The sequence below is a fragment of the Pyrus communis genome, chromosome 3, assembly GCF_041283825.1.
Source record: "Pyrus communis isolate YQ-2024b chromosome 3, ASM4128382v1, whole genome shotgun sequence".
In the NCBI taxonomy this organism is placed as follows: Eukaryota; Viridiplantae; Streptophyta; class Magnoliopsida; order Rosales; family Rosaceae; genus Pyrus; species Pyrus communis.
The window spans coordinates 28733061-28747087 of NC_142567.1; the positions used below are offsets into that span (position 1 = coordinate 28733061).

The 14027-nt window shown below is 36.0% G+C and overlaps 2 protein-coding genes across 6 annotated transcripts; both read left to right on the forward strand.

Moving 5' to 3' along the window:
- The first annotated feature begins 3159 nt into the window (after window positions 1–3159).
- Window positions 3160–8744, forward strand: LOC137715737 (NOL1/NOP2/sun family protein / antitermination NusB domain-containing protein). Of its 4 annotated transcripts, none has more exons than XM_068455079.2 (18): window positions 3160–3410; window positions 3826–3888; window positions 4036–4190; window positions 4310–4423; window positions 4772–4837; window positions 5089–5172; window positions 5256–5342; window positions 5656–5747; window positions 5830–5890; window positions 6030–6089; window positions 6349–6409; window positions 6667–6774; window positions 6940–7058; window positions 7134–7205; window positions 7295–7380; window positions 7519–7615; window positions 8028–8161; window positions 8249–8744. In XM_068455079.2, exons 1-17 carry the CDS (start codon window positions 3281–3283, stop codon window positions 8157–8159), a joined length of 1587 nt encoding a protein of 528 aa, XP_068311180.1. In that variant the 5' UTR covers window positions 3160–3280; the 3' UTR covers window positions 8160–8161; window positions 8249–8744. The 4 variants fall into 4 exon arrangements, 2 of the variants coding, with proteins under 2 accessions (XP_068311180.1, XP_088547857.1); XR_011065579.2 differs by having other exon boundaries at window positions 3172–3410; window positions 7302–7380; XM_088691731.1 differs by having other exon boundaries at window positions 3172–3410; window positions 6349–6430.
- Window positions 8745–8958: 214 nt separating this feature from the next.
- LOC137716282 (poly(A)-specific ribonuclease PARN) lies at window positions 8959–13478 on the forward strand. Of its 2 annotated transcripts, XM_068455709.2 has the most exons (7): window positions 8959–9504; window positions 9991–10121; window positions 10250–10575; window positions 10894–11007; window positions 11347–11473; window positions 11550–11820; window positions 12306–13478. In XM_068455709.2, exons 1-7 carry the CDS (start codon window positions 9143–9145, stop codon window positions 13144–13146), a joined length of 2172 nt encoding a protein of 723 aa, XP_068311810.1. In that variant the 5' UTR covers window positions 8959–9142; the 3' UTR covers window positions 13147–13478. The 2 variants fall into 2 exon arrangements, with proteins under 2 accessions (XP_068311810.1, XP_068311811.1); XM_068455710.2 differs by lacking the exon at window positions 9991–10121 and having other exon boundaries at window positions 8964–9504; window positions 10269–10575.
- The last annotated feature ends 549 nt before the right edge of the window (window positions 13479–14027 follow it).

Consider the following 14027-nt stretch of genomic DNA (forward strand, 5'->3'; position numbering starts at 1 on the left):
ATTCAGAAAGAAGCTAAAAGGGTGGTATATATAGAGGGGGCAGGAAATTACAGAAAAATTTGGTAAATATAAAAGCCAAAAGGAGATAAAAATAAAATACTTTTTTGTATAATAAAATAAAAGGAGAAAATTAAAAATTAAATATACTATATCTCGCTCCCCATTTACAATATCAAGTTACGTCAGCTGATTATAGAATATCATTAATACGGGACATCAATGTGACAATGTACTTGTGTCATGAAAACTCTCCTCCTATTACGAGTAAGATAATTTGAATTGGATATAACAAAGCAACACAATAATGTAGATAACTTATTAAATACATGCCTCTATTATGAAAGTTCATCTTTTATGAGTAAGATAATTTGAGTTGAATGCAACAAAACACTACAATACTATAGATAATTGGCCTAACGCACCTCTTTATGATGAAATCCACACACGACTAAGATAATTTGAATTAGACGCGACAAATAGGCACGATATCATAGATAACTGACCAAATGCATATTTGTATTATGAAAGTTTTTCCATTATGAATAAGATAATTTGAATTAAATGTTACAGAGCGGCACAGTACTCTAGATAAATAGCCTAATGTCTCTATTATTTAACTTGCTCGATATTTTTTATTGTTGGAAACTTGTTCCATGTTCAAAAAGTATAATTGTGATTTTGTTCGGCTTGTTAGGTAACTTACTTATTATCAACCGAACAAATAAATTATAAACAGTTGAATTATGGAAATATAATACAAAGTGGACCTTATAACATTTTGCCTTCAATCCTAAGCATATAACCATATGGTGTCAATCAAGTTTTGCATTGGTGAAAATAGGCTATCATACGTCCTATATACCGGGAAGAAAAGAAAAGTTGTGTTTCCTTGGTAAATCGGAGGTTGGTGTGTAGTAGAGTGACTAGTATTGTGTAGGTGCATGTTTTGATTTAATGTTCATAACGCGTTGCAGTACATTATATGTTATTACATAAATAAAAAGATTTTTTTTTATCCTTAAATGTCGATTTACTTGTACAATAACATATATTGATGTGCCTGTATTTCAGACACACTTAAAGATCTCTTATCTTTTTGGGGCTTTCTTAATACCGAAGGAAAAGAGCTTTGGACTTTGGAGGTCGACAACTTTATTCCAAGAGCAACCAAAACATTGAAAACAAATATGCTTTTTTTTTTTTTTTCTTTTTCATTTTTTGTTATCAGAAAATATGCTCTCTTTTTTTTTTTCATTTCGGTGAAAGAAAAATAAGTAAACTTGGAAACATGGACAAAATTTGGCCTTGATAAGTGGTGACATTTGGAGGGTTATCGTGTGGGGCTTTGTTGAATGATGACCAATTACAGACAGAAGGGGATGAATTTGAGTACATGTATAGATGAGATATAGTAAAGAGATTATCTCAAAAGTAAAAATTTTCATGAACTCTTTGTCGTCTCATTTTTTTTTCACAATATTTTATAATGTTAGCTTGAAAATTAACCTTAAATTATAAGGTGACAGATAATCCATGAACAATGCCACTTTGAGATAGTTCCCCCTTAGCATTTCTCATGTATAGGTTATAAAAATATTGATACTGCTAATGAATTACTGCTGCAAGTGGTGATTGATTTAGTGGTAAAGACTTTTATCTTTCAACCTATTGTGTTTCGAGTTCGAACTGTTTTCTCTTTGTTATATATTAATGTAAAATATCACTTAACGAATTACGAGTTTTTATCAAAAGACAAGGAAATTAAACAAAAGACGGCAGATTAAGAATAGGTGCCGTACCACTTAATTATGAGTTTATTTTCATGTTAAATTACGCTATGATAGAAATACATTAACAAAAATAGTTGGCCTTAAAAGAATTGTATAGTTTTTTCACAACCCAACCACAAGTTTCTTTTTTAACTTTGAGGAAAGATATTCCCGGAACATCTTTTCTCTTCGTCATAGGAAATATTTTTGTTCACGACCCTCACGTAATGGTAACGCTTATCACTCTATTTAAAATTATTAGATGAGTTTAAATTTCGAGACTTTTATAGTAGATAGATACAAATCTCAAAATTTAAACTTATGTAACGATAATAAATAAAATGATGAGCAAAAATGCGCGGTTCATCACAATGAAAAAAGTGAGAACAGAAAAGGATAATGCCATTAAAGTAGATTATTCCTATCATATACAATATATTAACCTCAAAACCTATGGACTTGCTCTAGCACTGCCTTGTTCTTGGCTTTTATCCATAACGGAATAAAGCAATGTTATTTTGACAACAGAATCGATTCATTTGGTAACACAATTTTTAATAGGGCAACTAGTGAGTCTTAATTAGATCGTGTGTCAATAAATAAAATGGGCCCAAACCATGTTTTAATTTTTTTTCCATATAATATCACGTAATTAATTTGAAATATCGTCATTTTAACATCTTTAATTTATGTAAACCTCTCTCTTGGACTTAGTACCTTGTTCCAATTTGCTATCGAACTTTCAATTTGATTTTGAGCTTTCCAATTTAAAATTTTGGGTCACTTTACACCAAATTGTTGAATTTATGTTTTATTAGTCACTTTTATTTATTTTTTTTTTCTAACTCACAATACTTCTCTCATTCTCCGTTTCGAGTAAAATCCTTATTTTTCGTTAACGTAACATCATTTTATTGTACAAATATTATAATTGGAAATGTTTATTCTCTTTATCATCATTCAACGATAATCAATAATACTTCGTTTTATCTGAGACTGTTTAGTCATTCATATAAATAAAAAAAATTGATGAGTCATCATGAGCATTCTACTTGTTACTATAATTGTCAATATATTCGACATATACATCGACATATACATGTAACTAAATTGTCTCTATAAATTTAGTGAAATTTTTAAAGATAATTTTTAGAAGATGACAGAAAAATGTACAATTTTGATTACGATGTGTTGTATAAATAAAAATGGTAGTGTTATTCACACAACCATTTCACTTCTCACACCCTTTTTAATTTTTAATCGTCGAATCAAATGAATTAAAAAAGTTGAATGATAAAAAATCAACAAAGGTGCATGAGTTATAAAAATAAATGTTAGAATAACATTTTCCTAAAATATTAGGGGAAGAACTACAGAGTATAGGGAGTAGAGGGGCGGAAGTGGAACTAAATTAAGTTTATTTTTTATTTCGAACAAATCAAATTTTATCCAGTTGCTTTACAGCAGAGGGAAACAGGGAGTTGCGACTCAGCAGACAGCACCAACGAACCATGGCGGTCGTACTCTCTCTCCGCCTGCTTCTCTCTGCAGACACCAAAAGACCTTCTTCTTCTTCTTCTTCCCCCAAGTCACTCAAGTTTGATAAGAGAACAAAAACATCCGTTTCTACTCCTAGAAAAGGTGAAACTTTCTGTTTGTTTCCCTAGAAAATGCTCAGAAAAGAAAATTTCTGGATAATCATATGAGATTCTGGTTCAGACGACAGGGCCTACATTTGTGGAGCTTCATTGGCATTAAAAATTTGCAGTCTTCGGTGAAAAAGACAGTTTGGGAGTGTGTAATTTTAGCAGGAGTCCGAATTTTCTTCCAATTTTACTGTCACTAAAAGAAGTTGTAATCTTTATTGGTAAATTAGTGACAAAACAGTTTGGGAGTGTGTAAGTTTGATCGCTGAAAAAGTTGTAATCTTTGTTGGAAAATTAGTGAACTCCTGTTTTGGGAGTGTGTAAATTTAGTTGGGAGTGTGAATTTGGTTCCAAATTGATGCTGGAGTGAGTTACTTGTTACTGTCACTAAAAGTTGTGTGATTCTGTAGGTAATTTCAATCCCTCACACAAAACCCAGAAGGTGAATTTGGAGATTTCTCCTCACAGAGCTGGTAAGTTTGGATTATGATGTTTGCTTTATGTGCATTAGTGGCTGGTTTTACTTTTACTGTGATTAAATTTTCACACAAGAGGAAGACGGGAGCTGCATTTTCTTGTAAATGTTAATTCGTAATGTGGGTTTGCTTTTGCTTGCTCAGTTTCGGCGGTGAGATTGATGAGAATAGAGATGGGAGGTGCTTTTGCTGATCTTCTCAATGAGAAAGGGAAAGGTTCTGGTGAAAATGAGATGGGATATGTTGGAAGAACTCTTGGGTTTCGTACACGGGATTTAGAGGATCGTGATCTTAGATTGGTTATCTCTCTCTTCCTAGTTCCTACTGTCTTGTTTGTTGGAAGTTATCTTGGACTGAAGTCTTAGTTGAATATTTCTCTCTTTTGTGTTGGCATTTTCTATTAATTTCAACTTTATAGGTCACTGATATTGTTGGCGGCACTATCCGTTGGAAGAGATATCTTGATCATTTGATAAGTTCACTGTGCAATGATGGAAACACATTTGCTAGGATGGAACCACTTCTTTTACAGGTATTTTACTCTCACATGTTTATTACATGCTATTTTGCACCTGCCTCAATTTAACTTTCAACCGTTAAGTCCCATTCTTTTATTTAAATATCTAGAATCTCTTGCACCTGCCGCAATGCGTTGGAAGACAGATCCTATGTAGGTCCATTGGAATGTCCTTCAGTTATGTGGATAGTTTGATGCAATTCAATGATGGATGGACGTATTTGCAATTGCATCAATGGTTAGAACTGCAGCAATAGGAATTGCAATTAATTATCTAGTTACTTTAAATGGTTGGAAATTGTGACTGTGACTTTACTTTCCTTGCAACCAAGTAGATAAGTTTAGTGCTCTCAACCTGTGCAGATTCTTCGAATTAGTTTCTATGAGATTGTTAAGCTGGATATGCCACCATATGCTGTTGTAGATGAGGTAAATTTCTCTCTTTTTAATTTATCCTATTTTACCTCAACCATCTGTTGTAGCTGGAGAGTTTTCTAAGAGACTCGATCATCATCTCGATCTGACCATTCTGATTTTGGCCTGCCAATGATGATTCATCACAACTAGGTTCAGATATTTTTGTTGTTCAAAATTTTTATAGTAAATTCCTACAAACATTTTCAACATTTTGTGTAATCGAGTTATTTTTCTAAATGCCATATTTGTTCCATAAACTGCAGAATGTGAGGCTTGCAAAAGTTGCCCTTAGACATGGTGCTGGCAACTTGGTTAATGCGATTCTCCGGAAGCTTGTTCTTCTCATGGTATGCCATTTTTTTATTTTTATGTTATAATCATGTAATTATACCGAGGTATTCGTCTAATGTTTTCAAATATGGGTTTGCAGGAAACCGATTCTCTTCCTCTACCCAAATTGGAGGGCGATGACCGCGCACAAGCACGCGCTCTTGCCACTTTGCACTCTCATCCTGTTGTAAGATTATAATTGTAATGATGTTCATACTTTTGTTGAATACTGGGATAGGATAATCTGGGACCCCCATGGAGCTAAAAACATATAGCTAACATCTATTGATTTGACGAACTATTGTCGATAACATATGTTTTACCACCAGAATCCACTCCTAAGCATTCAATACTGCTAAGTAATTGTAGATTTCCATGAAATTTTAACATTTCTACCTCTGGAGGAATCAAAACTCGAGTAACAAAACCTTGTATGCCTGGCCTTAATACTTTGCTTTGATGTTCCCCCCTCCTTATTAAAAGTAAATTCAAATTTTTAGTGGATGGTGAGGCGATGGACAAAGCATCTTGGACAAGAAGAAGCAATTAGATTGATGATGTGGAATAACAGTGATCCTAGTTTCAGCTTAAGGTTTCAAGTGTCTTTCCTTTTTGTTATCCTTCTAGTATAGAATGTGAATATCTTGTTTACTTTTTTCTGGTGCTAATGTCAGGGCAAACAGCGGGAAAGGTCTCTCGAGAGCTGACCTTGTGACCAAGCTTAATGTCTTAAAGGTGCTTGATTAGTCTTTTCAGTTTTTAATTTGGCAACGTCGATTTTTCTTTAAAATGTAGACTTCCTATAATCTACGGGCCAAGCCTCTATGATCATGGCTACTTGCTCAGTTTATTGATTTCTTTTCTTGAACTTCAGGTTCCACATGAGCTCTCTTCGCATTTGAATGATTTTGTCCGTATGAAAACAGGGTTGCAGGTATAAGTTAACCATGTAGTTCATTTCTATGAGCCCATTGTTCATGTATGGAGTACCATCCTATTCTTTCTATATTTTCTAATTTCTACAGAAAATACTGACGGGAGATGTCATTTTGTAGTTTCGAGCTTTTCTTAAAACAAATTAAAATGCGAATATAGATGCCTTGTCCTAGTTTTATGAACATTCGATGTGGGCTATTCTGTACTTGTTAGAGAACTGCAAAAGGTCCTTAACTACCTAAATTTTGTTGATTCAGTTGGTCATACAAGCGGGTCTATTGAAAGAAGGTTTATGTTCAGTTCAGGATGAAAGTGCAGGTCAAATTCCTCTTGATTTTAGTATGGTATCGTTTCTATTTTCTAATCACATGCCAGATGCCTATTAGATGATTTTTTTTTGTACAATCACATTTGTCCATGGTTTCATGTGTGCCTACGAAAATTGAAACATTCCGCTGGAGCTTGATTCTGTTTTTCCTGTACTCGGCATACGGAATTTCGATCTAGTTTTCCACTTTAAATTTAGACCTTTATTTTAGCATCTCCTCAAATTGTATGGTGCAATCTTGTTGCAGGTTTAGTAGTTTCAGTTGTAGATCCTCAACCGGGTGAAAGCATTATTGATTGTTGTGCTGCTCCTGGAGGAAAGACACTTTACATGGCATCCCTTTTGAGTGGCCAAGGTATACGTTATCTCGGATTATATATTTGTGTAAGAATATCTAGAAGTCTTATTATTGTACAGATAAATTGGACGAAGTGATGATGATGTTAGACGCTCTAATCTTCTTATATCGTCAATTTTGTGAAACTATAAATAACAGGAGAGATTTACCATTGGGTTTCAGGTATGGTATATGCAGTTGACATAAATGAAGGCCGGTTGAGAATCCTTAAAGAGACGGCTAAGTTGCACCAAGTAGATGGTGTGATCACTAATGTGCATTCGGACATCCGTACTTTTTCTGTAAGTCATCAACCCTGTACAACATTGTTATCCGGGACACAAAATGTCTTATGTGTTCATCATCATTTTCTCCAGGATAACAATAGTACGAAGTGTGATAAAGTTCTGTTGGATGCTCCATGTTCTGGACTGGGCGTTCTCTCGAAGGTGATTGTATAAGATGACATGTGTTGTTTTTATTTGTTCCTGAAAAATCGTTTTGTTATTTGATGCTATTTTTCTTTTAACTTTTGAAGAGAGCAGACTTGCGTTGGAACAGGAAATTAGAGGATATGGAGCAGCTGAAAAGTTTGCAGGATGAGCTTCTCGATGCAGCTTCTCTGTAAATACTAAAACACCACTCTCTTGCTCTCTTCTTTTTGACGACATGAAACTTTTTTCCAGGCAGAGATAAATTCATTGGTCAACTGTATTTTCCCGTTAATTTTACCACAAGTCTGACCTTAACGTACATTTACAGATTGGTCAAGCCTGGTGGTGTTTTGGTATACAGTACCTGCTCTATAGATCCTGAAGAGAATGAAGAGAGGATAGCTGCATTTCTTCTCAGGCATCCGGTAAGGAGTCTAAAGACTAACCTGAATTTTGTTTAACGCTTTATTCCATTTCGTTTTTCAGTACATGCTCTTTCGATGGTAAAGAACTGCTTAAAAGTTTTTGCTCACCAGAAAGAATGGACTATTTCATGTTTTTAACTTGCAAATGGGAACTATTGACTTACCGGCATATTATTTTTTGAGCTCCGGTCTACAAAATCCGGTGCTTGCACTTTACCAAGTAGGAAATAAATGTGCTGTTAAAATGTTAGTCACGTTCTTAGAAAAACGAAATCCAAAGTTCTGCAGGTCTTTGGTTCTACTTGGTGAAACTGTAGATCAGTGTGTGTGTGCGGTGTTATGTGCAGATTTATATACGTATTCTTCTGCATCCATCTTACCTTTTTTTTCAATATTATTTCTGGTCTTTCAGGAATTTCAAATATATCCTGTTGGCAGATACGTTCCACCTGAATTTGTAACAGAACAGGGTTTCTATTTCTCCAACCCTGTAAAGCATTCCCTCGATGGGGCATTTGCTGCTCGTTTAACTCGAGCTTTATAAATGTAAGTAAAGCAATGTTTTGGTTTTAATTGGCTACTGCATCTGGAAGTCCCCTCCAATGAAGCCAGTAACCGCGTAAATCCTTGCAGGTTTATTGGAGAGAATTTCTTCGGAGCTAGAAATCCTGCAAATTTAGTTCGAGTTCTTTGTTTCCTGAACTGGAGTCAGGTTCTGGAAATATGTTGATGCAAATTTTACATTTTTCGCGGGGAGTTGCGATTGGGAGGGTACAATTTTGTTTCAGTGGGAACTGAACTCACCGGAAAGGTTATTTGCGTGGCGGAAAACGTTCCGATATGCTTAAGAGAGAATGAAGTCATAGTTTCTGTGCTGGTGGTTGAAGAACGTTAATGCTAATCTAAACATTTGATGCATGACGCAAAACCGAGCGCAGTAGCGTTTTGAGATTCATACAGCAGATTCCACTTCGTGAGATAAGTCTTGATTGTTGTTGTTGTAAACATTTGATGCATGTAAGGCGAGCATTTGAAATTGTCACATGGTTACCAAATTCGGAGAAGGCACAATTTTCTTGTAGTTATAACTAATAATGTTGACAATGATAATTATTTATAATTCATCAAATTCCGTTGTGGAGGATGATTTTTGTTCTTGAACTCAAAACAACACGTAACAAATCACAATATTCGTGACATGTTTACTTATTTGTAATCGGAATTAAAATAAAGAATTCACTTCTAGTTACAGACAAAATAAAACAAAAGTACACAAAATATACAATAGTTTGAATGAAGGTGTGAAAAAAAAAAGAGAGAATGGCGTGTAGAAATCATTTTCCGAGATAGAAGAAGAAACTTATAGCTTTCAAGATGGGCTTACCCGACTCGATTCTACCAGGAATGGATTATTGAAAACTTGCAGAAACGACGTCGTAAGCGATATCATTTCATCTTCCACCTTGTGCCGAAAACTCACTCTCTGCATAAACCCCGAAGGCGAAAGCTCAGGCAAATGCTCAGACGATGAACACTCACCGCCCGGCGAGTGCACTGTCACGTGCTATATCACGTGCCATATCCCACTCCTCCTCCTCCTCGTCATTACAACAGCAATCCTCGACCTTTCCTCTGAAAAACGTGACCAAATCGAACTTCGAGCCGGCTCTGGCCGACCTGCGCCGCCATGTCGCCACCGCAGACTTCGTGGCCATCGATCTCGAGATGACCGGAATCTCCAGTGCGCCATGGCGCGACTCTCTGGAGTTCGACCGCGCCGACGTTTGCTACCTTAAGGTCAAGGACTCGGCCGAGAAGTTCGCCGTGCTTCAGTTTGGCGTTTGCCCCTTCCGATGGGACTCCTCCAAGCGCTCCTTCATTGCTCATCCGTACGTACCTTTGCTTTTTTATTTCTTCTTTTAGTTTGTGTACTGTTTGGCTGCCTAGAAAGTTGAAGAAATAAAATAACAGAAGTTAGGGATTGACATGATTTTCTTGCTAATGGGACATTGCAATTTGCTTTTGTTACACTTACGTGTTTGGTTGCTGAGAAATTTTGGGAGAAGAAAATGTAAAGTTTGAGTCTTTTGCTTTGATCATGGTATTTGGATTGAAAAGCTTTATCTCTGGATTTTTCTGATAAATGTAGGTTAAATTGAACTTTAAAAAAGAAAAATGAAGATTTGTTTTGCTTAAAATTGGTTACTTTCCCGGGTTTATAAGTTATATTATGCATGTGTTTGTTGGCTAGGATAGTTTGAAGCTAATGCAAAGGCGCACAATTTCTGAGATTGAATAAGTTTGTGTAACTAAGGCGTTTCGTTTTGAACTTTTTATATGGTTTTTGTCGTGTAAAAATATGGGTGTGCTGACAGGCACAATTTCTACATTTTTCCGCGTCAAGAACTTCCACTTGCAGGCCCACCATATGAGTTTCTATGCCAGACTACATCGATCGATTTCTTAGCTAAATACCAGTTTGATTTTAATGTCTGCATACATGAAGGTAGTGCATTTGTTTGATTGCTTTTTGAATTAATGGTTAAGATTTCGTAAATGGTGGGAATGTTACCTTCATCTAGCTTTTTTATATGATGCTTTCAGTTGTAAAGTTAAACTGTTGTATTATCTCAGGAATATCTTATTTATCCAGAGAGCAGGAAAGTGAGGCGCTGAGACGTTTGAGTTTGGCATATGATGATGAGTTATTGGCTAGATGTTCAAACTTGAAGGAACCAATGCACATGCCAGTGGTCAAGATGGCTGACACTCTCTTCGCTGAACGGATGAAGAACTCATTCACTGAATGGCGTGATGGTTTGTTAAGAAGTAGTAAGGGAGGATTCCAGTTTCAGGGAGACTCAAATGACTCCCAACAGTTACAAACCATTTTCTTCAAGTTGCGTCCAGCTCTTAGTCTGAGGGGATTCACTTCTCATCAGCTTAAGTTGATTCAAATGGTAATTTTGGTTTTTTACATTTTGATCTTATACAATAAGATTCTTACTTATGACTGGTTAATTTTGGATATATGGTCAGACACGATCGTTACGTAGTCTTTGGTAATTGCGTCAAATAATCAAATTTAATCGATTCACCTTGGGTTCGCTGGTTCAAGGAAGTTTAACTTGAAACCTGGTTTCAATTTTTTTGTTCTTGTATTATGTTTTACTTTTATAATTATATGCTGATATGGATTTATAAATTGATGTAAAGATTTATTTTTCTTCTCGCTCATGACTTTGTGAAGCTGAATATGAGAAAATGAATGCATGCAGGTCATTACAAGGCATTTCCAAGATCTCTTTTATGTTCGGATAAATGGTGAAAAGTCCTGTCAACAGCAACTAGTTGTGCGGACAGAGTCCAAGGATGACAGAGAGTTACTTCTGGTAAGTACTTTGTTTCCTCCAGTATATATGATGTGAAATTTCCAAACGCTTGAATGTGAAAGTCTACTTGGTATGTTACTTTGTTATATGGTTTTGCTGTCTTTCAGTAATTAGAATTTTAGTTGATTTTGTTTGAAAAAAAAAAATTACTTCCTAAAGGTTAATAAACAAACAACAATGTTTATTATAATTACTCTTAGGGCATAATTTTGCGTAATGCTGTAGGTGCATTAGGGAGAACAGAAATTTTCACAAAAGGAAGTCAATGTATTTGTTATTATGTGATGTTTATCTCAACCTCAGGAGGAATTAAATTTTTATGCATGAAATCATTTGTAGAAAGAGGTGAAGGATGAACATCGTAGGGAAGCAGAGGTGAAAGTTCAAGCTGCAGTTGGGTTTCGTCATGTTATTGACCTTCTTTCCTCAGAACAAAAGTTGATTGTTGGTCACAATTGCTTTCTTGGTACGAATATTGGTGTTAGTTTCATATAAAGGTCAATTTGATTTTATTACTAATATGTCTTCTTCTTGTCATACAGATATTGCCCATGTATATAGCAAATTCCTCGGCCCTCTTCCTTCGACTGCTGAAGAATTTGTCTCTACTGTTAACAAGTACTTTCCACACGTCATTGACACCAAAGTACTATTAAACACGGATAATGTGCTCCAACAACGGATGAAGAAATCCCGAACATCACTTTCGTCAGCATTTGCCTTGTTATGCCCACAAATTGCTCTTGGGAAGAAAAGCACTGATTCGGAAGTCCAAATGTGTGTCAAAGTGGAAGTTCAGGTGGATGATTTGAGGTTTGCTTCTTCCATTCCCTATCCATAATGATATCTCGGTTGTGCTTTATTCATTTAATTGGTCCCAATGGTTTCTATTGTCACATTCAAATGAAAAAGGATATAGCGGAAACCCAACAGATGAAGGAGAACATTTCAATTAATTTTCATCAATGGCATAGGCCGTTTAGAGATCTGTCTGAATACAACTAGGCTAGCATGACATTTGTTGACGGGGGTTAATTACGCATGACATTCTTTAGAGGCAACCAACTTTAGAAATCTGTTGGAGAACAAGTTCATAAAAGTTTGCCCTTTTGTTTCTATTTCTACTTGTCTTACGAGATGTATATACTTGTGCATACCATATGGATCTCTCTTATAGAAACTATTACATATGGAGAAAGATAATTTAAGTAATGTAACTAAAAGTGTCTGTTTAATATACAAATGAAAGGCAAGGTGAAGGGATTAAGTTTTTTCATATTAAGATTATCCATTTGCAGGTCCTCCAACTGGAATTCTGGAGCCAAACATGAAGCGGGATATGATGCTTTTATGACAGGCTGCGTCTTTGCTCAGACATGCAGTCATCTCGGAATTGATTTTCAGGCCTGTTCGTCATCTGAAAAGTTGGCCCACAATGAGAAGCTCCAGAAGCAGATCAACCATCTATACCTCAGTTGGAGTAATGGAGACATTATTGATTTAACCACTGGTAAGAAGAATGCAATGTCTTCGGGGTCTAATAACCACAAAAAGAGGTACTCGCAGATTATGTCTGAGAACGTTGCTTTAATCTGGGGATTCCCATCAAAACTCAAGGCACGAGACATCAGGGAGTGCATTTCAAAAGTCTTTGGCTCAACCTCTGTTACGTCTGTCTTCCACTTGGATGAAACTGCGGTATTCGTTCAGTTTAGCAAGGAAAAATTTGTCTCTGAATTTCTGGCTTTGAAGGAAACATTAGAGAGAAGTGATGGTCCAGTCTCAGTTTTGCACCCCCTCGCGGGACTTTTGGAGGGTGGAAGCACCCGAGCTGCTAATTATGAAACTTACAAGGAAATCTGCAGTTCACCCAGCGCAAAGGGCTTTTTAGCGGATCAGGCTGAGGCAGTTGGTATTAAATGGAAAACTAAATTGGTTGAATCCAAGGAAGCATCAGAGACCCTAAAACGGGAGAGCCTCGATGAAAATAGTGAAGTGAATCCTGCTTCAAAGACCGAAAAATTGAGAAGAAGTACCACAGACACCGCAGAAAATGATCCGTTCTGTGGGCGTCGCGCACAATACAAGATCATAGATACCTTAATTGCTTCTGAAGGCGATCAAATGAGAACTAATTAGTGCCCGGATTTGGGGTTTTGCTGACTTAGTGATTCAAGCTAATTCATACAGCTTCTTCTTATTGAGACATTGGCTTGAAGCAATCTGTAGATTCTCTACATTAAGATTTTATTACACGGTTAGGAACCCAAGATTAGGAAGAAAATGGAATTGTCATCAGAAAAGCCATTTTTTCTTCTTCTGTATTGGCACATGAACTGCACTTAAAATTCATACAGTCGACACTATTTAGTGGAATAAGGCTTTAATGTTGTTAGGAACGTAAGACAAGTACGAACTTGGAGCTATTATATTGTTAGTACTTGGTTGGATAAGATTACATTATATTGTTACGAACGTAATGTAGCTAACAAAAGACTTGGTGCAAAATCGAGTTCATTGGCATTTTAGAATTTATACATACAACTCCACATAGTGAGATAATATTTTGTCGTTTGAAACTTTGAATTTGAATAAGACCTGTTCCAGTTTTATCTACAAGAATATGAACTATTGAGAATTGACCAATCAGAGGTGCTCACATTCCTCAGATAGTATATTAATCTCTAGCTGGTAGACAACCTACCTCCCCTGCATGTCCTCCACGTGTCAGCATTCAACGGACAAGATATTCTCCACAGTCACGAAAACAATGCTTAGGGTTTTGGGTATCACGGGTGATGTCAGGTGAGAGAATCAAAGTCAGACCCTTTCTTTCTTGGATCCACCTGACCTGAAATAGCCGGTCAACATCCTCCCTACCATTTTTGGTTACCCATTTATGAGGTTGCTCTTGTTAATTACGTTAATTAGGACTGACATCAAAAGTTTCTCTCAAGGAAAGATATTTCAATGAGTTTGGAACAATGAACGGTACGTTATATGTTATTATATAATTAATA